This window comes from Petaurus breviceps, unplaced genomic scaffold (assembly GCF_028583685.1).
Source record: "Petaurus breviceps papuanus isolate PSGF00001 unplaced genomic scaffold, PetGlider_PUasm1.0 126, whole genome shotgun sequence".
NCBI classification, from domain to species: Eukaryota; Metazoa; Chordata; class Mammalia; order Diprotodontia; family Petauridae; genus Petaurus; species Petaurus breviceps.
Window position 1 is genome coordinate 75,336,777 of NW_027185655.1, and position 24,254 is coordinate 75,361,030.

At 37.2% G+C, this 24,254-nt stretch overlaps 1 protein-coding gene across 2 annotated transcripts; it reads left to right on the forward strand.

The window, feature by feature from the left end:
* The first annotated feature begins 1,036 nt into the window (after positions 1 to 1,036).
* HPF1 (histone PARylation factor 1) lies at positions 1,037 to 23,160 on the forward strand. Of its 2 annotated transcripts, none has more exons than XM_069097108.1 (8): positions 1,037 to 1,219; positions 4,920 to 5,079; positions 8,857 to 9,046; positions 10,042 to 10,140; positions 12,985 to 13,135; positions 16,953 to 17,040; positions 20,468 to 20,640; positions 22,814 to 23,160. In XM_069097108.1, exons 1-8 carry the CDS (start codon positions 1,172 to 1,174, stop codon positions 22,943 to 22,945), a joined length of 1,041 nt encoding a protein of 346 aa, XP_068953209.1. In that variant the 5' UTR covers positions 1,037 to 1,171; the 3' UTR covers positions 22,946 to 23,160. The 2 variants fall into 2 exon arrangements, with proteins under 2 accessions (XP_068953209.1, XP_068953218.1); XM_069097117.1 differs by lacking the exon at positions 1,037 to 1,219 and adding an exon at positions 4,056 to 4,149.
* The last annotated feature ends 1,094 nt before the right edge of the window (positions 23,161 to 24,254 follow it).

The following is a 24,254-nucleotide window of genomic DNA, read 5'->3' on the forward strand; positions in this document are numbered from 1 at the left end:
TTTATACACATGTATACTTACATGTGTGTCCATCTATATTATTATTCTTAGCTATTAATTGGGTGATAGCTTAACAACTTATGGTACATTAATAGAATGGAAAATTATTATTACTTTAAAAATGAGGAAAGTGATGGTTTCAGAAGAGTATAGGAAGACTTTTTTAAATTGATGTAGTCAAGTAAACAGAAGTAGAACAATTTATACAATAACAACAATACTATAAAACCGAACACAACTTTGAAAGCTATGAGAATTCTGATAAAGCAACGACCACCCCTGATTTCTCCAGTCAGAGGGCTGATGGATGGACTCAGGATGAAACATTCTTCTCTTTTTTAAAAAATATGGTTGATGTAGGAGTCTGTTTTGTCAAAAGCATATTTGTCACAAGCATTTGGGATTTTTTGGGGAAACTTTTTTTTGCTTTTGTTTTGGGTTTGGTTTGGGTTTCATTGATGGGTCAAGAATACTGGAGTAGTCTGCATTTCCTTCTATAAACCATTTTACTGATGAGGAAACTGTAACAAACGGGGTTTAAGTGACTTGCCAGGGTCACACAGCTAGTAAATATAAGAGGCTGCATTTGAACTTGGGTCTTGCTGTCTCCAGGCCCAGAGCTCTATTCACTGTGCCATCTAGCTGCCCTTGGGGTGGGTCAGAAAGGAGAAAAAAATTCAATTTTTATTCATTGAAAAAGTTTTAATTTAATAACACAAGTTTCTTTGACTCCTAGCGCTTAGCACAGTGCCTATCACATAGGAGGTGCTTAATAAATGTTTATTTATTGACTGACTGACTCAGAAACCCCAAACCCAAGCAATGCCTTTCACCTTCTATATAGAACTCTGAAATGGGCGGGGCCTTTCTTCCTGGGCTCAAAATACACGTTAGTAGGCGGGGCCACCGAACCCTGGGGGCGGGGCTTAAATTGCCCTCTTAGTGACCTGATAGGTGCTGGGGCCTTCCGTTAACACCATGGAAACGGTTGAGTGGGTGGGGCCTTTTCCTTACGTTGGCAAGTGGAAGGAAGTTTGTGGAAAAAGTGGCGATAAGGCCAGCTCCCGATTGGCTGGAGAGTTCGGCTCTTGACCTCGGAAGCAGTTGGTGTTGGAGTAAGAGGCGGTTGCAAGGCTTCTGTGAGGCCGCTGCTTTTTCAAGGAGTGACAGAATGAGAGGCCATAGAAAACGCAAGTCCCATGATGGGGCCGAGTCTCAGGTAGGCGCTAGGAAAAGTGGGGCCTGAGGGAAGCTCAGGGACTGCAGCGCCCGATCCGACCGCGGCCTTCCACAGGGACCAGTCCTAAAATGCTGCTTCTAGAACCCTTGAGCTCTCCTCGCCACCCCCATCCCCATCTCTCCGCCCGAGGCATGGCCCGCGGAGCTGCCCGACCCCCGGCCTTGGCGGGTCTGGGGGGTATCTCCTGCCCTATCGTTGGATGAGTGTCTTGGGGCAGATCAGCTCCCTGCTCTTGGTCTCCTTTTCCTCACCTTTAGGATAAGGATCTAGTTTGTTAGAGATCTAAGCCTCCTTTCAGGCTCTGGAATATTGTTGGTTATCGTATTCCCATTAGGGGCGCCGTAGTTTACAGAGCACTAGCCCAGAGTCAGGAAGTATTGAGTTAAAATTCAGCCTCAGACACTTAGTAGATGTGTGACCGCGGGTAAGTCATTTCATAGAGGTTTGCCCCAGTTTCCTCCATCTGTAAAATGGAGACCAGTAATATACCTAACTCCCAGGGTTGGAAAATCAAATGAAATAGAAATTATAAAGGGCTCGTTAGGACCGTGCCTGGTCCTTAATAAATGCCTGGAAATGTTAGCTGCTATTATTATTCAAATACTTAACGACACTTGCTAGCTGTGTGACCCTGTCTAGTCACTTAACGTCTGTATGCCTCAGTTTCCTCAACTTTAAAATGGGGACTAATAGCATCTAACTCCCAGGATTGTTGTGAAAATCAAATGAAATAAATTGCAAAGTTGCTTAGCATATTACCAGGAATCAAGAAGACCTGAGTCCAAATCTGCCTTAGACTCTTACTAGCTCCTGGGCAAGTCACTTAACCTTCGTTGGTCTCGGTTTTCTCGTAAAATAGGAATAATAATAGCATCTCTCCCCGGATTGTAAAGATCCAGTAAGATATATAAAGTTCTCAGTGTTTGGAGCTTAGTAAGAGCTGTATAAATATTAGTCTTTACTATCATCGTCCTTGTTGCTATTCATTTAAATAAAAAGACCCTGGGTGAGTGACTTCAACTGTGCCATCCCATTTCTGCACATCTACAAAATGAGGGTTTTGTTTTCAGTGGCCTCCAAGGTCCTTTCTAGCCATAAATCGAGCTATAAGTGGTGCAGTGAGATAGAAACTTGGAGTGGGTAAGAGTTAAGACTTTCCCAGCCCCGTCTCAGGTATTTTTTGACCCTGGGCAGGTTACTTTTTTTTAATTTCTTTTCCTCAGTTTTCTCATCCGTGAAATAGGAATGATGACAGCATCAACCATTCAGTGTTGTTGAGGATCACATGAGATAATAATTGCAAAGTGCTTAGCTCAGTGCCTGGCACATATTTATTAAGTGTTATATTATCATTAAGTCACTTAAATATTCTGAACCTCAGTTTCCTCAGTAAAATGTGAAGGGTAGATTAGATGGCTTCCCAGCCCTAAATTTACTATCCTATGATTTTTTCCTGAGTCCCCATTCAGTTTTCAAGGATAACTAAGGGAGGGATAGAAATTCATTTATTCATTAAACAGATAAATTATTAGTTTGTTTTCAGGTCTCTTCAATCATACTCCACATGACAGTCAAAAGTTTTCCAAAAGCACTGATCTGACCGTGTGTAACTCCACTGCTCAAAAAACACCAATTATTCATTACCTCCAGGATAAAATACAATTTGGTTTTAAAAACTTTTCACAGCCTGGGTTCACTTCATTTTCCAGACTTTTTACATAGTAGTCCCCACTACTTATGCTATGGTATAGCTAAAACAGGTCAGCTTCCTGTTTCGTAGACACAATATTTCACCTTTTATCTATGTCCTTTTTGCACAAGTGAACTCCTATGCCTGGAGTATACTCCTTCCTTACCTCTACCCTTTAGTATCCCTAGCCTCCTACAAGCTCAGTTCAAGACCTCTTACTTAAATGAGGTCTTTCCTTATCTTCCGCCAGCTACTAGTGTCTCTGTATTTGCTTTATAGATATTTTGTACTTATTTATAAGTTTGCCTGTTGCTTCTACTAATAGAATATAAGCTTTTTTTGAGATAGGGCCCTTTTTTTGGTCTTTGTGTCTTCAGTGCCTAGCATATCTTTAGTGCTTCATAAATGCTTAGTCTGCAAGGCATTGTGAGATAGGCTCTAGTGATATAATGACAAAAAACTGAACTTGCTCTCAAGGAGATTGAGGGCTTCGCACAATGACATCTTAGAATTTAGACTCTCAAATCCTTGGGGTTTGGAAAGGATCTTGTTCTCTGAGATCTTTTTTTTTTTTTTAAGCAATCGGGGTTAAGTAACTTGCTCAAGGTTACACGGCCAGGTGTTTCTGGGTGGGTGCTAAGTGTCTGAGCCCAGGATTCGATCTCCAGGTCTTCTCAGCACTGGAGCCGGTGCTCTTACTTGCTGTGCTACCTGGCCGCCCCTCTCTGAGATCTTTTACTACAACTTTTACCTGGCCAAGAATGATTTCTACTTAGAAAATCCCTGACAAGAGTTCATTCATCCACCCATTATTAAAAAAAGATCCCAACAGAAAATTCCCTGGTAAAGAAAAATCCTCTGGAGACAGCCCTTCAGAAAGTTTTTTTTTTAATTTGTTTTTTACTTTTATTGAGTCCAAACAGACTTTCTCTAATTTCTTCCCTTTGGAATAAAGATTGTCCCCAGAAGGCAGAGCTAGGAAGAGCAGATGGAAGTTGCGGTGAGGCTAATTTAGACTTGATAGAAGGAAAAACTTCCTATATGACTTTTTCTCATTCTTCTCAACCTGCTGCACAGCCTTTGGTGCTATGGATCATTCTTTCTCCTTAATATTTACTTCTCTAGGTTTTCGTGACACTGCTCTCTCCTGGTTCTCTTACCTGTTTGCCCTCTCCTCAGTCTTCTTTGCTGAATCTTCATCCAGGCCACTTCCCTAACTGTGAGTGTTCTTAAGGCTGTCTTGAGTCTTCTCTCTACCCTCTATATTATTTCACTTGGTGATCTCATTAGCTTCTATGAATTCAATTATTATCTCTAGCAAGTGATTCTCACATCTAATCCTAACCTTTCTTCTGACTTCTAATCTTACATCTCCATCTGCCTGTTGAACAACTTGAATGCTCCATAGACATCTCAAACTCACTTTGTCCAGCATTAATTTTCAACTGTGTTGTTCTTTCCACTCAACTTGCTGTAGTCACAGTATATGTTGTTTTCCTGTTTAGTTATAAGCATTTATTAAGTATTTACTATGTGTTAGGCTATGTGCTGAGCCCCTGCCTTCAAGGAGTTTACCTTTTAATGGGGAAGGATTTGCTTACTTCACTTTGCATTAATTCATATCTTTCCAATTATTCATTATTTAGGTTATTGTTTCTTTAGTTAGATTAGATTAGATAATGCATTTTTGGAGCACTTAATATGTGCTTGGCAGTGTACTAAGAAGCACCAGGAATAAAAGTACAGTTAATTAATATCCCATCACATTTATGTGATGAAGTTTGTTTAGCAATTCCCATCAGTGGCCAGCTACTTTGTTTACAATTCCTTGCACAAAGAGTACTGCTAAAAATATTTTGGTGTATACAAGGCCTTTCTTTTTATTTACTTCTTTGGGCCATTGCCATCAGTGGAATCTCTGGGTCATAAGGTATGGACATTTTATTCACTATATTCATATATCTTTAAATTGCTTTCCAAAATTTGCAGCATAAAAAATCACAATACATGAAGAAGAAAGGATCCATCCGGGCAGATGTCTCTGATGATCTTCGACAAGAAGTGGAAAATCTCTATAAGCTCTCAATGCCTGAAGATTTCTATCACTTCTGGAAATTCTGTGAAGAACTTGATCCTGAAAAACCAGCCAGTAAGAAGCCTCAAAGTCCCTCTTTTATAGACATTACTAAGGGGAAGCATAAACAAAATACATAAATGTACTTAAAAATCATGGTTTTGGGGCAGCTAGGTGGCACCATGAATAGACCATCACCCCTGCATTCAAATCCAGCCTCAGACACTTGACACTTAACCAGCTATGTGATCTTGCAAGTCAACCCCAATTGCCTTGCCTTCCCCCTCCAAAAAAAAAAATTATGGTCAATTTGGTGTAGGTCGATGTTGGGTTGGTTTTTTTTTTAATGATCTTTGCAGGCAAAGGACAAAAGATGAATATATCTATGCTGAAAAATAGCTTCCATCATGTAAGATAAGCTTCTGGAAACTTTAGGTGTGCTTTTTAAATGAAATTTTTATATAAAACATATACTTCCCATTTAGACACATTTTTATCCCTACACCTGGAAAACACATGAAGGTTAAAAAAAAGAGCTTGACTAGAGCAGAAGTTTTAATATAGGGGAGCAGTGGAAGAGAAAGTTGGGGATAGGGTGAGATCAGATGATGGATATACTTAGCTGACAGACTTAGGAATGTGAACTGTGTCCTGAAGGCAATGGAAAGTCATTGAAGACTTTTGAAAAGTGAAGTGACATGATAAAAGCCATGATTTAGGAAAATTAACCTGGCAGTATTCAAGATTAAGTGGAAGGAGATAAACTTTTGGTGGCTACAGAAAGTTCTTCATTTATGGCACTTATGCTCTTTGAATCAAAACATTTTTCCATTATATTCTATAAACAGATATTTTCTTTGACTTATTTTGTTTACAATTTCTAGTAACTTTATAAAGACACATCCATATATGTTGCTATATTTAACAGCTACATGAGTGAGTACTGTACAGTTTTGAAATTTGTTTTTGTCATCTTCAAAATTAGAAAAGTGTAGTTGCAGAAGGTAGATAAAACCTACCTTCAGAGTTGTTATGAGGATCAGATGAAATAATTGTAAAGCGTTTAGCACAGTACATAGTAGGCACTGTATGTAAGCATATATAAATATGCTTATTACTCTTCCCTTCCCATTTTACTTAATATGTGCTATACATTTTTACGCTTTTTATTGGAACAGTAACTGGCCTCCATACCTGATTTCTGTTCTGTATAAAATGTGACTAACATACATATGCATCAAGTACATCCTTGATGCATGTATTGCTAGGGAACATTCACAAGCAGTGTTTTGTGGTAGACAACATCTTTACCATCACATAATTGACTAAAAAAAGAATATAAGATCACACTGTAGTTATTGTTTATTTTTTGATTTGGTAGAACGCAATATTGTTTTAAAGGCTTCTATGAGTCATTCAGAATTATGCAAGGTTCCTTGAAAAATTTGATAGAACCAAGTATGGCCTTCTGAGCATTGATATCAGGCGAGGTACCAAAAAAGAAAGAGATATATATTCTTGTTATAAAGATAACAGATTTAGCATAAAATCAAAGTTGAAGGGAGATTGGTGAGGTCCTCCAGCTACTTCTCATTGCAGATTTCATTTGTTGTTTGGCTCAGGGTCCATATTTTAAAAGTTCTTCGACAAAGAATTCATAACTCAAGACTTTGTCCTAACTACCAAGTGGATAAAGAATTTTTATTGTATGGACTATGGCTTTCAATTAAATGAATAACATTTAGTGCTTGTCCTTTAATATGTTTATCATAGAAACTAAAAATAGATAGTGAAAACAAGCTGGATTGCCCATGGGAAATTGCAGTGCTCTTTAATGACCTCCAGCTTCTCCCTGAAAGGCTTAAAATACCACTATTCTACCAGTGATGTTGTATGTTCTACTTATGACTGAGTCATACAACTGGAAAACTGATTTTGAAAGATAGTTGGCCTGTAGAGAAGAAATACATCCAACGAATGTGAACAGGCTATATAGCACATAACAAAGAACTTCAAAGAAGAATCAGAGTAAAGTATTTCATCAAAGAAATAACTGATAAAAAAAAAAACCCATGGGCTGTACAAGAGACATCCCTCTCTGCTTATTTACTTCACAGTATTAGGAGAATGTGAGGAAGACTACAGCATTTTAGGTGGACCCCTTTGGGTGAACCTAATGAAGGGAAGACATTATCAAGAGTCCTGCAGGATAGACAGGCATAGATAAATCTATTTATTGATGCCGCCTGCATCATTGGAAAGAGCAGCCACATTAATGGGATCACAAAGTTATTTGAGCATATTTACCTTTTTTTATTCTAACAGATATGCTATATTTTTCATTGCCCTTTCACTCAAAACTCCTGGCAAACTGAAGAGTAATTTCTATTATGGATCCCCAAAAAAGGGAAGTACTAATCTGTTTTTCTGTCTTGATTTCTTCTCCAAGGGTAAAGGTTAGGGGAAAGCTTGTGAATACTTAAGGGAACAAGATGTAGCCACCTGCTACCTTGGAATATAGAACCAAGAACAACATGACCCAGAATAAAGAAAGGGAGAGATGAACGAATAATCTGGCCTCTGATCTGTAGTCTGCCCTCATCTTTAAGCAGGGAGGTCACTGATAAAATAAAACCATTATCCAGGTCTCTGAAATGAAGGCAAGTTAGAGCTCCTCCCCTACCCAAGCTGAATTTACTATCCCACCTATCCCACCATGACCACAATGACAGTAAAAGGCTCATAAGGAGATGACGTTCTGCATGGAGTACGCTTCCTTCCCATCTCTGTTTTTTAAAGTTTTCCCCTCAAAATTCAGCTCAAGCGCTGTTTTTCACATCAGTTTTTTCCTAATGCCCTCAGCTTCTGTTATCTTCCTCCATTGCCTTTTATTTATTGTGTATTTATTCTGTATATACTTAAGTTCATGCTGTCTTCCCCAGTAGACTGTGAACTCCTTGAAGGCAAAAACTGTTATATTTTTGTCCATGGATCCTCAGCCCCTAAGAATATAGTAGATGCTTACTAAATTCTTACTTAATGATAGAAATCATTCACATAGAGGCAGTAGCTGAAAGCCATATGAGCAGATGAGTTTTCTAAGGAAAAAAGAAGAGAGGACTGAGATCTGAATTTTAAGGGAAAACTGACATAGAGTAGGTAGAAGACCCTCAAAGTCGAATGGATGTGAAATCAATAAGGAAGAGAACCAAAATGGCAGCTATCCCAGAGTCCAAGGGAGGAGGGTATTTCAGCGGGGAGGGGAGGAGACGAAAGATTTCATTTGTGACAAGATCAAGAGGAATGAACAGAGGAAAAAGCTGTTGGATATAGCAGTCAGAGATCACTAGTATCTTTTAAGAGCAGTGGGGTTTCATTAGAATGGTGAGAGTGAAATATGGGTTACCAGAAGTTTGAATGGTAGAAAAAAAATTGAGATGGGGTGGCCAGGTGGCACAGTGAGTAAGAGCACCGGCCCCAGAGTCAGGAGACCTGGGATCAGTTCCAGCCTCAGATACTCGGCACCCACACAAAAATAACTGGCCGTGTAACCTTGAGCAAGTTACTTAACCCCTATTGCTTTTAATTAAAAAAAAAAGAAATTGAGGAGGTGGTTGTAAACAACTTATCCTAGAGACTACCACAAGTGCCTTGAACAAAATAGTTCTTGATAAATGTCTTAATTGAATTGACAGTCTTCACATGCCACTAAAAAGACCTGTTTCCTGTTGAAAACTCGCTCATTTTTGTAAGATAATTACTTAGAAATACACAATTGAATAGAAAGTATTGTTCATACTGCTTTCCTACCAGAAACCATTTTCCCCTGTATGCACTTAATTTCATTTACAGATGCACTGTTAACAAGCCTTGGACTCCAGCTTGTTGGTCCTTTTGATATTCTTTCTGGAAAACACAAAGTGGAAAACAAATCAACAGACGTAAATTTTAACCTGCATTGGAGATTTTACTATGATCCTCCTGAGTTCCAGACCATTGTTAAGGGAGATGACAAAACTCAGTATCACATAGGGTATTTCAGGTAAGGAACCTGGTTTTCCGCCTTCTGCTCAGAAAGCAACTAGTGTCTCTTCACCCTTTGTCAGTAGGTATACACTTGGCTAACCCAAGATCTTTCCCAACAATAGAATTTTATGATTGAGTGAATGACATGTTGTCTTTAGTTTAGTGAACTTCTGTCCTAAAGTAATGAGTTTGGGCTCTTGGCTATTCTTCTTGCCTTAGCCACTGCAACTCCTCTCTAATATAGGTAGGTGAACTCTTGCAATACTCTCTGCACTTGTGTTTTCTTTTGGGAAACTATGAGAATCCTCAGTTACTCACCAAAAATACAGGGGAGCTATAAAATGGGGCCATAAGAAGTATGCTGGAAACATCTGTGCCACCCATGTGTTATAGAATCCTTCGTATTTAGGTTGGGTGAAAGAAGCTTTTGTATCTATCCAAAAGGGAAGCAGTATTGATTTGGAGAAAATCCTGTCAACCTCAGCCAGTAAAACTGCTACCATTTAACCAAGAGATCAGGTGGGATAATAGATTCAAGAGGATTAATTGTTGAGGGAAGGTAGGAGAAAGATAACTGGTGACAGCAATAGGTATATCCAGCCTTCATGGACTTTACTGCTCTACCTCCTTTTGTCCCATAATCCTTTTGTGGGGTAGAGTTGAATAAAAAATTGCTCATTCTATAGGCCCTAGTCTTAGGAGCTGACTAGTAGGTTTTAATCCAGTTTTACATTAAATTATAAGTAACACCTTGTTCACAAGTCCTGTACCTAGAAGAACCAAGTTTTAACATTTTGCTTCCTTCAGTGTTACTAGTCAGTAAGATATAGCCATATTCAGTAAAGCATATTTTGAGACAAGATTGAGTAAAATGTTGGCACCTAGCAACTTTTCCATGTCCTTTTGAGGAAAATTTACAGACCTGAATTGACAGGTCTAGCAGCTGAATTCCTTTTTTTCTACACGTTACAAAAAACATTATGGACACCTCAATATTTTTGTGTTTAACAGAGACTCGCCTGATGAGCTTCCTGTATATGTTGGTGTAAATGAGGCCAAAAAAAATTGTACAATTGTTCAAAATGGAGACAATGTATTTGCTGCAGTCAAGTAAGATTTAATACTTTTTTTCTCAGTTCTGTGGTTCACAGTAATTTCATTTATTTACTTTGGAATATTGGGAGAAAAGATAGAAAAATTTTTTAAATCAGTTCTTTTACTAACAGTGAAATATTTGATAGAAGGAAAACTGAGGTTTTCATTCCTTGTTGCCCTGACCCCTGCATTAGAACAGAAATACTAACTTTTCAATCTTGATATAATTTATGGACATTATTAGATGTCCAAAGACAGACCTATCTGAAGTTAAAGTATTAGTAAGGCTAGAATAAAATAATTTTTTAATGTAAGATTTAATTTCTTTAGAGTATTATTTAGGTAGTTTTTATGATCTTATGTATCAGGATATGTAATTGACTTGACTTAATTTAGTGATAACAATCAATACTTTAATCAAACTATTTCTCAGTGATGCAGTTTACTTTAAGATATTTTATTTACATAGAGGGAAGGAAAAATTTGATGCACTGAAAGTAAATGTGCTGTCTGACATTTTATCACTATCTTAGCTTTTTTTTAATTACTTTTTTTTTCAAGTAACAAGCATTTTTTTTCTCTCCACCTTGCAACTGGGAGAAAAAAAGAAAAATAAAACCTTTTAACAGATAAGCGTGGTCTAGAAAACAGATTCCCACATTGGTTGTTTTGAAAAATATGTGTCTCATTGTGCATATTTAGTCTGTCACCTCATCATCAGTACTCTGGAATCATGGTTGGCCTTTGCTTTGATCAGAATTCTTAATGTTGTTCATTGTTACAATATTCTTATAGTATAAATTATTCTCTTTACTCTGTTCTTTTTATTCTGCATCAGTTCCTACACGTCTTTCAGGTTTCTCTGAGTTTCAGCTGTCCCTTTCTTCATTTCTTTATAGTCTTATATTACCTTCATATACCATAATGCAGTCATTCCTTAATTTATGGGCACCATTCTTTAGTTTCCATTCTTCTCTACCATAAAAAGAGCTCCTAAAAATATGTTTGTACTTATTTGACCTTGTCTTTTTGGGATTTAGGCCCAGTTAGTTGTGTCTCTGGGTCAAAGGGATGCATAATTTAGTAACTGATTGGACATTGTTCCACATTGGTTTCCAGAATGGTTGGACCAATTCGCAGCTCCAGCACTGCATTTCAGTATGCCTTTTTCCATGAAGCCCTTCCAACATTTGTCATTTTATGTTCTTGTCAACTTTTCTAATCTGAGAGATACACAGTGGAAACTCAATGGCTTCCATTTGTATTTCTCTAATTATTAGTGACTTGGAGCATTTTTTCGTATTGCTGTTATTGATAGCTTGTTTTTCTTCCCTTAAGAACTCCCTTTTCATATCCCTTGACTATTTATCAATTTGTAAATGGTTTACCTGGGAGTAACTCAGTGGTGCAATGGATAGTGCGCTGGGCCTGGTATTTCTTCTCCAGCTCATTTCGTAGTTGAGGAAACCGAGGCAAACAGGGTTAAGTGGTTTGCCCAGGGTCACATGGTAAGTGTCTGGGGCCAGATTTGAACTGAGGAGGAGTCTTCTTGACTTTAAGCCTGGCACTTTATCCACTGTGCCGCCTAGCTGCCACTTTTTTAAAAGTAGATTTTTTAAAAAACCAGTAAAGGTATAGAAAAAAGAGACAACAAGGATAAAAGGGTTAGGTGGCAAGTTCTGTGAGGAAAGACTAATGAATTGTTAGGGCCATTTAGCCCAAACTGTATTTAAGAGGGTGATATTAGTTGTTCATACATGACTGAACAAAAGACTCAGGCTTGGAATCTTGTCTCCTCTTTCTTCCTCATCTCCATATTCAGCCATTTGTTAGGTTTTGTCAGTTCTACTTCCCCAGCCCCTCATCACCTCACACTTGGACTATCATCATAGTCTTCTGCTGATCTCTCTGCTCTCTCAAATCCATCCTTTAATAGTTATCAAATTCGGGGCAGCTAGGTGGCACAGTGAATAGAGCACCGGCCCTGGAGTCAGGAGGACCTGAGTTCAAATTCAGCCTCAGACTCTTTTAACACTTAACTAGCCATGTGACCTTGGGCAAGTCACTTAACCCCAGTTGTCCTGCCTTCCCCCCTCCAAAAAAAAAAGCAAAAAACTATTAGTTGCCATTTTGGTTTTCCTGAAACAGAGATCTAACCATGTTATTCTCTTCAGTCCCTCCTTCCCCATTCCCTTCCTCCCCTCATTCCCCACCAACCTTTCAATAGCTGCTTATCATCTGTAGGGTTAAAAACCAAAATCCTCAGCCTAGTATCTAAAATTTATCCTTTTCTAGCTTTCACATTATCCTGTCATTATTTCCAGTCAAACTTGCTGGTTAGCTTTTCCCTTCACACAGCATTCTCTCTTCCCCACCTTTTCATAGGGAATCCCTCATATATGGATTCTTTTTTCACCTCCTCTTCTTAGAATCCCTACCTTCCTTTAAGGTGGAACCTTTTAGGTTCCACCATCTTTACGAAGCTTTTTACAATTTTCCTCATTCTATGAGAGCATCCTCCATCTTCAAATTACTTCGTATTATTTTGTATGTAATTTATATTTGTGTACATGTTGTTTCTCCTCACCTTGGTCTCCTCTTTGGATCTCTGGTGTCTTGTGCTTAATGAGTATTTATTGAATCAAATGTCAGTAATCACCTGATTTATTCTCTAATATACATATATATATACACACACACACACACACACACACACATATGTATATAGTGTGAATATATTGCATTTGTTCCACTATACTATACTTTGGAGTGAAATTGGTAGCAGAAATATTTACTGTAAACATTTTAAAATTTTCTTATGATTTGGAATATTAATGAAATTCTCCCCTTCTGTTTCAGATTATTTTTGGTGAAAAAAATTCAGGAGGAAACAGATAAAAAGAAAACTGATCTTTTGCAGAACATAGATGAAAAACTAACAGAAGCAGCCAAAAAGCTGGGTTATTCCTTGGAACAAAAAAGCATGAGCATGAAACAGAGAGATAAAAAAGTATGGATTAAATCTGTTCAACTTATCCCTGTGTAGAAACTTTTTTGCTTTCTTCCCACCCCAATACTTTTGAAACTTCCCTATCCCTAATTTAAAGAAAGCTGGATTGGATCCTGGGGCAGCCAGAAGGCATAGTGAATAGAGCACCTGCCTTGGAGTCAGGAGAACCTGAGTTCAAATCCGACCTTAGCCACTTAATGCTTATTAGCCCTGTGACCTTGGGCAAATCACTTAATGCCAATTGCCCTGCCTTCCCCCTCCAAAAAGCAGAAAAAAAAAAAATGGATAGTGTTGACTGTTTTGGGGGCTGCCTGATCACCTCATTGACCAGAAAGAAACACTGAATTGTAAGTGGTTCTGCTAGGTTATTAAATGTGTTCTGTCTGCAGCCTTACTTCTGAAGGTAGATGCTTATCTGCCACACTGGTAATGATTGTGCTACCATCAGAGCAAATACCAACTAGTTTTAACTTCTCATTTTCTAATTTTTTTTGACCCAGTAAACATTTTGTGAAGACAAGGGAAAACTTTTTTTTTTTTTTTTACTTTCTACTAATGCATTCTACTTCATTTTTAAGATGAGCCATGGTTTAGGTGACATTTTGGGAGGGAGTGTTGTGTGGTTGAATGTTTTACTACTGACTTAATTAGTGGATTGCACGAGCATTAGTTCTATTTTGAAGAATGATGCTGAAGCAATTCTTTCTCCTCTGTCACTGTAAACTGTCTTACTGCCTTTTCCCTTAACAATAATAACAGAATATTTCTTTTCGGTATCTTTTCTAATGCATAATATATAAGCATCCCTATTATAAGTATCTTATATTGCTGTGATGTGGCTGCCTTTGTTGTTTCACCAGTAAACTCATTCTGATATTTAACAGAGAAGTTAGCTGTAAGCAACCAGAAAGATTCTGCTATTTTGGAGAAAATACAAGACATTGCTGAAAAGGTTCTTACCAGGGGTGAGGTTATTTATGCGATTTAGGAATATAAGGGTACTTTATTTAGTCTCTTACCACAGTGACTAGATAACTTGTTTGTAGAGGCCAGGCAAGGTAAAATACTTCATTCCTAAGTAAATTGTATGATGACTGTACCTCCCTAATCCACTGAAACTATCCTAAATCTACTTTAGTCTGTCTCCTAACATTTTATCTGCAAGGATGGTGCTCTGATAGCAGTGGTATGTAGCTGCTGCTGCTCTGATAAGAAAAAATGTGTATCAGTTCTATTTTATCTCCAGACTTTTTTTTTTAACACTTTTTAATAAGGTTTGTTTCAATCAGAATTGTTTTAGAATTAATAATGATGGGACTCAATCTTGTTGAGCACCATGGCAAATCCCAATATGATTTATCATAACTTCTGATCTTACTGCTATCTTTTGTTCTTAGCATCATTATAGTAATGAAGAGAGTGTGAGTCTAAATCTGGCCAAAGATGGTACTTGAGGTAATAGTCATAAACAGGAAAAGTTGTGAGCAGATTCATAGATTAGCTTCAAATTGACATGAAATTCACTGTAGTCATTCATTTCAGTTGAGAAAGCTTAGTTTATTATAGTATTTTATTGATTGCTAGAAAGAGAATAATGAGCTCACACAACCGAAATAGGCGAATCTTCCCGTGACTTTGAGAATAGGACCTTTTGGTACAGTGGAAAGAAAGCTACTATTTCAACCTTCCCATTGACTGTGGCCTTGGGTGAACAGAGAATCTTGTTTTTTCATCCGTTAAATGAAGGGGTTAGACTAGATAAACTCTCAAGGTCTTGTCTAGCGGTACTATTTTATTTACTAGCAGAAACCCAGAGTAACATCTTTCTTTGACAAAGATTTTATGTAAACAAATTATTTCCAGACATTAGTTAAATTAATATATAGCAAAAATACATTGACAAGAAGGCATCGACTTTGCCATCTCTTCTGCTTATGTTGCTATTAATAGACCTTTCTGCTCTGGCTAAATAGAAGATAGCTTGCTTACTACTTTCCAGTCCCCCTTTATGCTTCTAGAAAGATGAATATTTCATTTTCTTCCAGATACACTTTTGAATTGATACGAGAGAAACAAAGGATTAGTTAAAATAGTTTACCTACATCCCCCTCAGTTAGGAATATTTTTCTTTCATAACTTTTTAGTGGCCCAAGAAGAGGATAAAAGGAGATTGAATCCTATAAAATCTTATTTACGTTTTTAAAACTTTTATCTAAATCACAGCTATTAATGCTATTACTAGCCTGCTATCTGATTCAGATTTGGGGTAGGAACACAGGCAATTGGCTATGCAGGTAAGTATATGTATTTTTTCCCCCTTTGGGTCATAGTTTATTCAGTCAGTTATAAGCATTAAGCATCTAAGTGCTAGGTATTTGGGGTTCACTATCTGTAAGTTTAGACAGAAGTATTTTTAAATTTAGATGAAAATAATCTTATGCTGGAATTTAGGGACACTTAAGGAAACAGCGGAATATTTTTATCATTAGAAAGTGTATTATTGGTATTCATCTGTAGCTATCCTTTAATTTGGATTATAGCAATTTATACTCTAAAAGCATATATCATTATTTGAAAAATGACATTTATTTTGCAACAAGCCAGTGATAACTTTGTAGCAATGTATGTGACACTTTCAAAGATTATAGTATTACAGCCTTAAAGTATGTTTGATCAAACTAGTGATAGAAAACTCAGACAAGTTTGGAGAAATTTCAGGAGAGGTAACAACTTTGGAAAAGTTTAGGTTTGGGATTTGATGACCCTTGAAGAAATGAGGTAGTAGATGAAGCAGATGGGGTAGACTTAAGGAATCAGTATGGAAAAGTCATTAGATATTAAAGTAATAGAATAAGACAAGGCGGGGGGTGGGTGGGAACATGCAACAAGTAGGAAGAAAGTGTTCTATGACCAGGTTATAACTTGAAAGTCATCTTCCTTCTCTCCCCACACCCCACTCCCCCACCCCAAATCTAGTTAAAGTATTACTTTGACCATGTCATTCCTGGATTGTACATTTGCATCAAAAGAGAATTTTGAGACATAGGTTTCTCTGAAAATTTTAGTGGCTTTTTTTAGTAAGAAGCGAAAGATTTAATTGCTTTTTCTTGAACTTCTGTTAAGAGAAATTTAAAGTAGTTGAAGCAGATGATTTAAGGAATAACTACATCAGAATAGTGCCTTAGAAGCTATAGGGAGAATAGGATAAGGTAGGAACCAAAACTGCATTCTTGGAGAAGCTGTAGCTAATCAAATAAAGCAGGAATGTTATGGGCTAGAATGGTATATTTTAAAATATTAAAATATTTAATAATTGAGATATTATATCTTAAGTCTTCCCACTTTGGCAATTTTAGAACTTCGGTTTTCCAAATTTCTTGTTATTTCTTCTTTCCTTCTTTCCCTCCCTCTCTTCTCTCCTCCCTTCCTCTCTTCTTTCCTTTCTTTCTTCCCTTCTTTTTTCTTATTTTTTCAAGTATGTCTATAATGGTATCACTTGGAATAAAAATACTTTGACTCTACTGGTTCTAGAAATGTACACTCTTTCCCTCCAAGGACAGTTTGTTGGCTGTTAGGGACAAAGCATGATAGAGATTTATGAGTGACCAGTGTGTTGATTAGTAAACTAGTTGCTTAGCTGTTTTATAATCATTCATACAGTTGACATTTAATTAGCTTTGTATGGAGAAAATTATTGCATATAATCCTTTCTCCCAAGAGTCTTAGTTTCCTGAAGTCATGGTCATATGTGGTCAGAAATATTTGACTTCTTTCTATCAGGGTTAATTTATACCTTTTTTCTCCCTCTTTGTCTTAGGTAGTGACAAAGACTTTTCACAGTGCAGGCCTGGTTGTCCCAATAGATAAAAATGATGTTGGATACAGAGACCTCCCTGAAACAGACGGTAAAATGAGAGAGAAAGAGTGAGAATGTGTGTGTTATATTGTTTAAATGTTTTAATGTGCAAAGTTTGGGAATCTGCTAGGAAATATGATGTGACACAGGAAGGATTTATGAGATTATTAGTGTGGAGCATTCCTTTCACTTAGGGAGATCCCAAGTGAAAAGTCTATAGAAGGAAGGAGAATACAAACATATAAAAGTGCCTCCTATGCGCCAGACGCTGTGGTAAGTGCTTTACGGGTTATCTCATTTGATCCTCACAACTCTGGGAAGTAGGTACTAAACTGAGGCAGACAGGTTAAGTTAATTGTTCAGGATTACACAGCTATAAAGTGTCAAAGTCTGGATTTGACCTCCAGTCTAAGTAAATAGAAAAGTTTTTTTTTCTTTTGTCCCCCTCCCCAGTTTTTAATTATTTGTATGTAACAGTGGTTTCATTTACAAAAACAATGGTTTTGACAGGCATGAAACATTGTCAGTCATTTAGAAAAGATCTGATCTTCATCTCTGAGGCCTAATATCTCCCTTTCCTCAGCACATATACCCCCACACACACCACCCATTCTTTCTGGTTTCCTCTAGATTTCTGCTTCCATCAGAACTAGAATGCTGATTTCTTCTAACCTTTTAGCATCCCTGCCTTTAGATCTTCAGTGAATACAGGGTGGTAATTAGGAGATAATGTTGAAATTTTCTTAAATCTTAAGACTAAACATGTCTTTATATCTGAGAGAGCTTGTCTAGACATTCAGAAGCTTAAAGTAGGATTGTGTGTCAGAATCTGTCCTCTCCTCTCCAGACTCCAACAAACAGTCCATTCTCCTTAGTTCTAAGTAGTTATTAGTCCTTAGTAGTTATTGCCCAGGGAGGCAGTGAGTAGTCTGTGGTCACACCAGCGGAGTCATGGTATGGAAATCACAATAGTTTGCATGAATTAATTATGACAGTAACAGTGAACGAATTATAAAAGAAGTTTAAGTAAGTCCTATTTATTTCTTTCAGCTTCCATTGTGGGCCTGGAAATGTTTAGCTGCTTAGGGAATGAAATGGTGCTTTAGAATGCAGCAGATTTTAAAAAATAAAATTGAAAGGAAACTGCCTAACTCTAATAAAAACTGTTCAGTATGATCCAAAATAATGCTAAAATTGAAATTATATGACATATTGATGTAGGGGAAAGCATATACTGGTCTTGGAGGTCTGGGTCTAACTTCTGCTGCTCATTCTGTTATCTTGAACAAGCTCCTTGTACTATACTTCACGAGCTTGCATGGTTTGTAAACTGTAAAGTGTCATACTAGATATCTTATTACTTTAGCCCTTCTAGAACTTGGTTAAAAAACAATTACAGGGGCGGCCAGGTAGCACAGCGAGTAAGAGCACCGGCTCCAGTGTTGAGAAGACCTGGAGATCGAATCCTGGGCTCAGACACTTAGCACCCACCCAGAAACACCTGGCCGTGTAACCTTGAGCAAGTTACTTAACCCCAATTGCTTAGGGGCGGCCAGGTGGCTCAGCGAGTCAGAGCACCGGTTCCAGTGTCGGGATGACCTGGATCGAATCCAGGCTCAGATACTCAGCACCACACCCAGAAATAACTGGCGGTGTAACCTAACCTTGAGCAAGTTACTTAACCCCGATTGCTTAAAAAAAAAAAACAATTACAAAACATATTCAGTTAGTAAAGTGGGAAATGAAATATCAGCTGGCCTCCACATGGGTCCAAGGAAAATGGAACTACCTGCCCATGACCTTCCAAAGATGTGGAAGGTGAAGAGAATACTTCGGCAAGAGCCTTATTTATGAGGCATTGCCTCATAGTTTTAGAAAAAGTTTCAGCCTCATTTAAATGCCTCCCCATTTTATACATGAGAAAGGAAACAAAAATTACACTTACATAGATGTATATAATCTGTAATACCATGTGAAGTAGTTCCCCTTTTGTCATTATCCCCATTTTACCCCTGAGGAAACTGAAGGAACTTGCTCATAATCACACAAATGGTAAGAGCCAGTGGCTTCAATCCATATCCTTATACTATACCATGAAGGTTGTCTGATACTTTAAGGAAGCAATAGGAATAAAGATAAGGAAACAGAACCTTTTGAGACATGCAGAGAGAGAAAAAAAGAGTTCCTCTTTTGGTGAATTCCATATAACAACAAATGAACAATTCCCAGGTCAGGAGCCTCTTCTCATGCACTTTTCTCCCTCCCACATCACACAGTAGTACACCAGAGTTTTGAGAGTGTTCAGTCAGTTTTCAGTTTCATTCTTATTTTTTAACCTATGATTTTTTCTTTTAGCATGTGATTTAGTGAGTTCTTAGGTTATTTATGTAGTTAAACTTGTATGGAATCTTTTTGTTCCCCTCTAATATTATTACTATTTTTCATTTGATGGGTAGTTTCAGAAATATGACAAATAATAGGACCATAGACTTAAGAGGTAGTAGTTATCTCTTGAGGAAATGGATGCCCTGGGTGGTAAAGAAACTTTCTGAGGATCATTTCAGTACAGTCAAAGTTCAAACCCTGGTCTACTGACTTCAAGTTTAGAACCCTTTCCTCTATACCACAAAAGAAGACCAGAATAGGAATCAGGGAATCTGTTTTAGTCTTCTTTGTGCTGCTAGCTTGCATAACCTGAGGCAAGTTGTTTAATGCTTCTGTTACTTCCCCATCTCCAAAATGAAATGGCTGGGCTGGATCTTTCAGCACTTTCAGCATTTGACCTTCCTAGTCCTTCATCTTCAGAAATGGATCTTTTTTTTTATGTTCAAGAACATTTTTTTTATTAAGAGCTTTATTGCTAAAAACAGAGGTACAGAAAAAGTACACAGACAGCCTTTTAAAAATTCAGTCCTTTCTATAGTCTTAATATGACTAGGTAGTCCAGTGGATAGAGTGTTAGGCCTTGAGTCAGGAAGACTTCCTGAGTTCCATTCTGACTTAGACACTTACTACCTTGTGACCCTGGGCAAGTCATTTAAACCTGTTTGCCTTAAGAAAATAGCAAATCACTCTAGTATCTTTGCCAAGAAAATCCCAAATTGGGTCATAAAAAGTCAGACGTGACTTAACAACAAAACATGGCTAAAACTCCCCCTGCAGTTAACTGCTTATCTTGAATAAAGGGTTTTCTTCCCTGATTTTAGTAGCCTATATAAAGTTTTGCTACTGGAACCAAATCCAGTGAAATATACTTAAAAGGGGTATACTTTGTCATATTCTTTTCATCAGAATCCTAAGTGAAAACAATGTTAGTATGAACAGGAAAATTTAAAAATTGACATTCTAGATTATATCATTACAGATAAAATGTTAGATGTTCTATTGCTGCTGAGATGTTTCTTAGAAAAATTTGTAACCTGCCCATTAATGAAATTGAAGAATTGCAATCTTATTTAAATGTGGTCTCATTTCAGCCAACCTTAAGAAAATTTGCAGAATGATTGTTGAGGCTTCAAATGATGAGCAGAGAATGAAAGCATTTGCCCCCATACAGGAAATGGTGACTTTTGTTCAATTTGCTAATGATGAATGTGACTATGGAATGGGACTTGAGCTAGGAATTGACCTTTTTTGCTATGGCTCCCAGGTGAGTTCTATGTCAATACTGTATCAGTTTCTTAAAAGCTTTGCAATGTACGCATATGTAGGATGGCAATTCAGGTAGTACTTAAGAAATGTTATGTGGTTTATATTGTTATTTGAAATTCATTTGTATGCTAGCAAATACATTGTAGATTTGAGAAACTTGTGTGGAGTTAATATAAAATATTTTGCCTCCAAATTTTTCCATAAAATGAGTTTCCAGAGATTTATAACACTTGCTAAAGTTTGTGACTTTTTTATGGCATTGTGCTTGCCATTCATCTCACTGAGCATTTTAAGTCCTTACTGATGTGAAAGAATTCATCATGAGGAATGCCCTCTACCAATGCAGGCCAAAAACTTTATGGCCTAGTAGCCAAGTATTAGGAAATTTCTGGAAGGGAAATGGCACTTGCCCAGAGTCACAGAACAAGTGAAGCATTGTGGTGTAAATGGAAACTTGAAGTCAACAAGGACCTGTGTTCAAATCCCAGCCATGTAACCCAGGCAGGATAAGTCACTCAGTCTCCTGGGATTCAGTGATCTCTGTGAAATCCATTCCAGCCTAAATCTATCAATGGAAGGTGGTACTTGTATCAGGTCTTCCTGACCTACAGTCCATCCTATCCCCCATGGCATGTTGTCTTATTAAAATCGTCATGTTTGAAATAATAAAAGGTAAGGAATCAGGAAAAAATAGCCTTTACACTAAATTGTTATCAAGGAAATGCTGTTCTGCTCCATCTCTAGTTATACTGTTGACAGGGAGAAATGAAACACTGAGAGCCTCTTACAGGTCTCTTGGATAGTGTTATTCCAAGTCTTTGATACATCATTCAGAGAATTGGAGCAGAGGTCGGGAGGTTTTGCTGCATCAGTAATGTATTAGGATGACTGCAGTGAAAAGAGTCATTCAGTCTTGGTGCCTTCTCTTGTGTTCTGGACTCTTTAAAAATCTTTTGGGGCAGCTAGGTGGCACAGTAAATAGAGCACCAGCCCTGGAGTCAGGAGGACCTGAGTTCACATGTGACCTCAGACACTTAACACTTACTAGTCGTGTGACCTTAGGCAAGTCACTTAACCCCAGTTGCCCTGCCTTCTCCCCTCCAAAAAGAAAAAAAATCTTTTGCTCACATCTGCTTTGCTTTTCATAAAGCACTAAGAGCAAGCCTTATTAAATTAATAATTAAAATAAATTTAAAATGAATGATACATGTTAATTTTTTTAAACTTCCTATCTTTTAAAACTTTTTCAGTTTACACATCATATAGTAGTCTCAATGCCTTATGCATTAGAATCCATTGTTCTCATGAATAGTTAATGAAAACCTTTCATATACTTTGTCTTTTTTACAAATATTATTTTTATTTTTTTGTTACATTTTGAGTTCCAAGTTGTTTCCCAAGTCCATATTACAAAAGGCCAACATTTGATGCACACACGTGTGTGTGTATATATGAAACCATATAATACATGCATACTCCATATTATCAGTTTTCTCTAGAGGTGGATAGCTTCTTCCTTTACAAGTCCTTTGTAGTTGATCTAAATGACCATATTATTCAGAGTAGCTTACTCATGAAGTTGTTCTTCAAACAGTATAGCCATTACTGTATACAACGTTCTTTTGGTTCTGCTTTTTTCACTCTACCTATTTCATGCAAGTCTTCTCATGTTTTTTTTTTTTAAACTAAAATGCTTTTTAATTTTGTCTTTTGAAAATTTAAGGGAAAACAATATGTATTATCATGGCTTTAATTTTGTTTAAATCAGTGGTGCCAAACTCCAATAGAAATGGATCTCTGTGGTCCATGTATTAACTTAGAATACCAAAAATTAATATTATGTGTGTTGTATTTTTATTTAGCTCATCATTCCCAGGTACAGTTTAGTGCAGGAGTTTTGCAAGCAGCAAGTTTTCTTCACTATGCTCTGCTGTTAAAACATTGTGGTACAAAAATCCTACTTTACATATAAAATTTTTTTCCCTTTCCCATTTTCACTTATACTGAAGTTGCTTAACTTCTCTTTGTATCTTCCACGTAAACGCCAATGGAGTTGTTTTAAGGTGACTAAAATGACTTAAATGAAAGTTTTTAGTTGAGCCGGTAACATTTTCAATTGCTATTGATGGGCCTGTGTTATCTTTGGATGTTTTTTATATTTTAATTTTCAGTATTTTCACAAAGTTATTGGTCAGCTTCTACCTCTTGCCTATAAGCTGCTGAAGAGGAATTTGTTTGCAGAGATCATTGAAGCGCATCTGGCCAACAGAAGCAAAGAAAGTATAGATCAACTTGCAACATGAATGGGAAATGGTATAAAAATCTGTTTTAAAATGTTAAATATAGACCAGCTTGCAACACGAAGGGGAAAAAGATGGCAGAAAGCTAACATTTCAGAATGTTAAATGTTTTATAATGTTTGGAGCACTAAACTATTAAATAGTTTGGTTTTGGTTTTTTGGGGTTTTTTTTTTTAAAGAATTTGAAAGCTGTGATTAAATAAAGCTTATAAAATTCAGCCAGTTTTTTAAATATGTAAATAGTAAAAGAATTTCTTATATCATGGAAGATCAACCAGTATAAAACTTTCAAAAGCTGGTTTGCCAAGGGACCTACACTTATCCTTCAATCAAAGTTTTTGAACAAGAACCCCTACAACATTTTCTTTTCCCTGTCCCCCCTCCCCCCTCAAAAAAAAAATTGTCAGCCAGACTGCCTTCCTGAGACAGCCATTATACTGAATAGCTGTTAGAAAGCTTTTCCTTCTATTTAACAAAAATTTGCCCCTTCTGGCCTCTGGGGCTAAGTAGAACAAAACTAATCCGTATTTTCCATGGTAGCCCTTCAGATATTTGAGGTTGGCTATCATCCCCTCCCCACTGTTCCCCTCTTCATGCAAGAATTCTCAATTCCTCCAACAGTATTTGGCTTGAGTTTTAAGCTCCCAATTCATTTTTGCTACATTACCATGGGCAATTTAGAAACTTTTCCCCCCAAGATATTTCCATCTGTGAAATAAGGAGAATGCTAAATAATGTTTGGAACATTTATGCCAATTACTGCCACTACAATTTTGTGATTAAGTTGATTTTGTACATTTCTGTGGTCTTCACCTTGCCAGCTTTCTATATACATATTTGTGAACTGGGTATTGTTATTTTTTCCAGATTCTCATTGAACTATTAATTTTGAAACTAAAATTCTGAGACCAGGCCCCAGTACTAGTATACTGTTCCCTTAAAGGCAAGGCCAACTAAAGCAGCCTGTCAAAGCTACAAATGATAAATAAAATGAATAAATTTAAGAGCTGAAAGGGACTTTGGAGATCATTTAATCCAACCATCTCCTTTTACATGAAGCTACACTGAAGTCCACCTAAGTTGTGATTTACCTGAGTGCACAGAGTGCACATTATAATTACAGTCTTTTAATTGCCAGTCCAGTTCTCTTTTCCTATCTCACACTGCTTCCCTAGTATAGTAGTTGTCAGGTAGCATTGTAACCCTAAGTATATAGAGATAGATTCACACACACCTTTACCTTTATACAACTAGACTGGCCAAGACCGTGTATTTATACTTTGTATTTCCAAATATTACACATTGGTTTTTC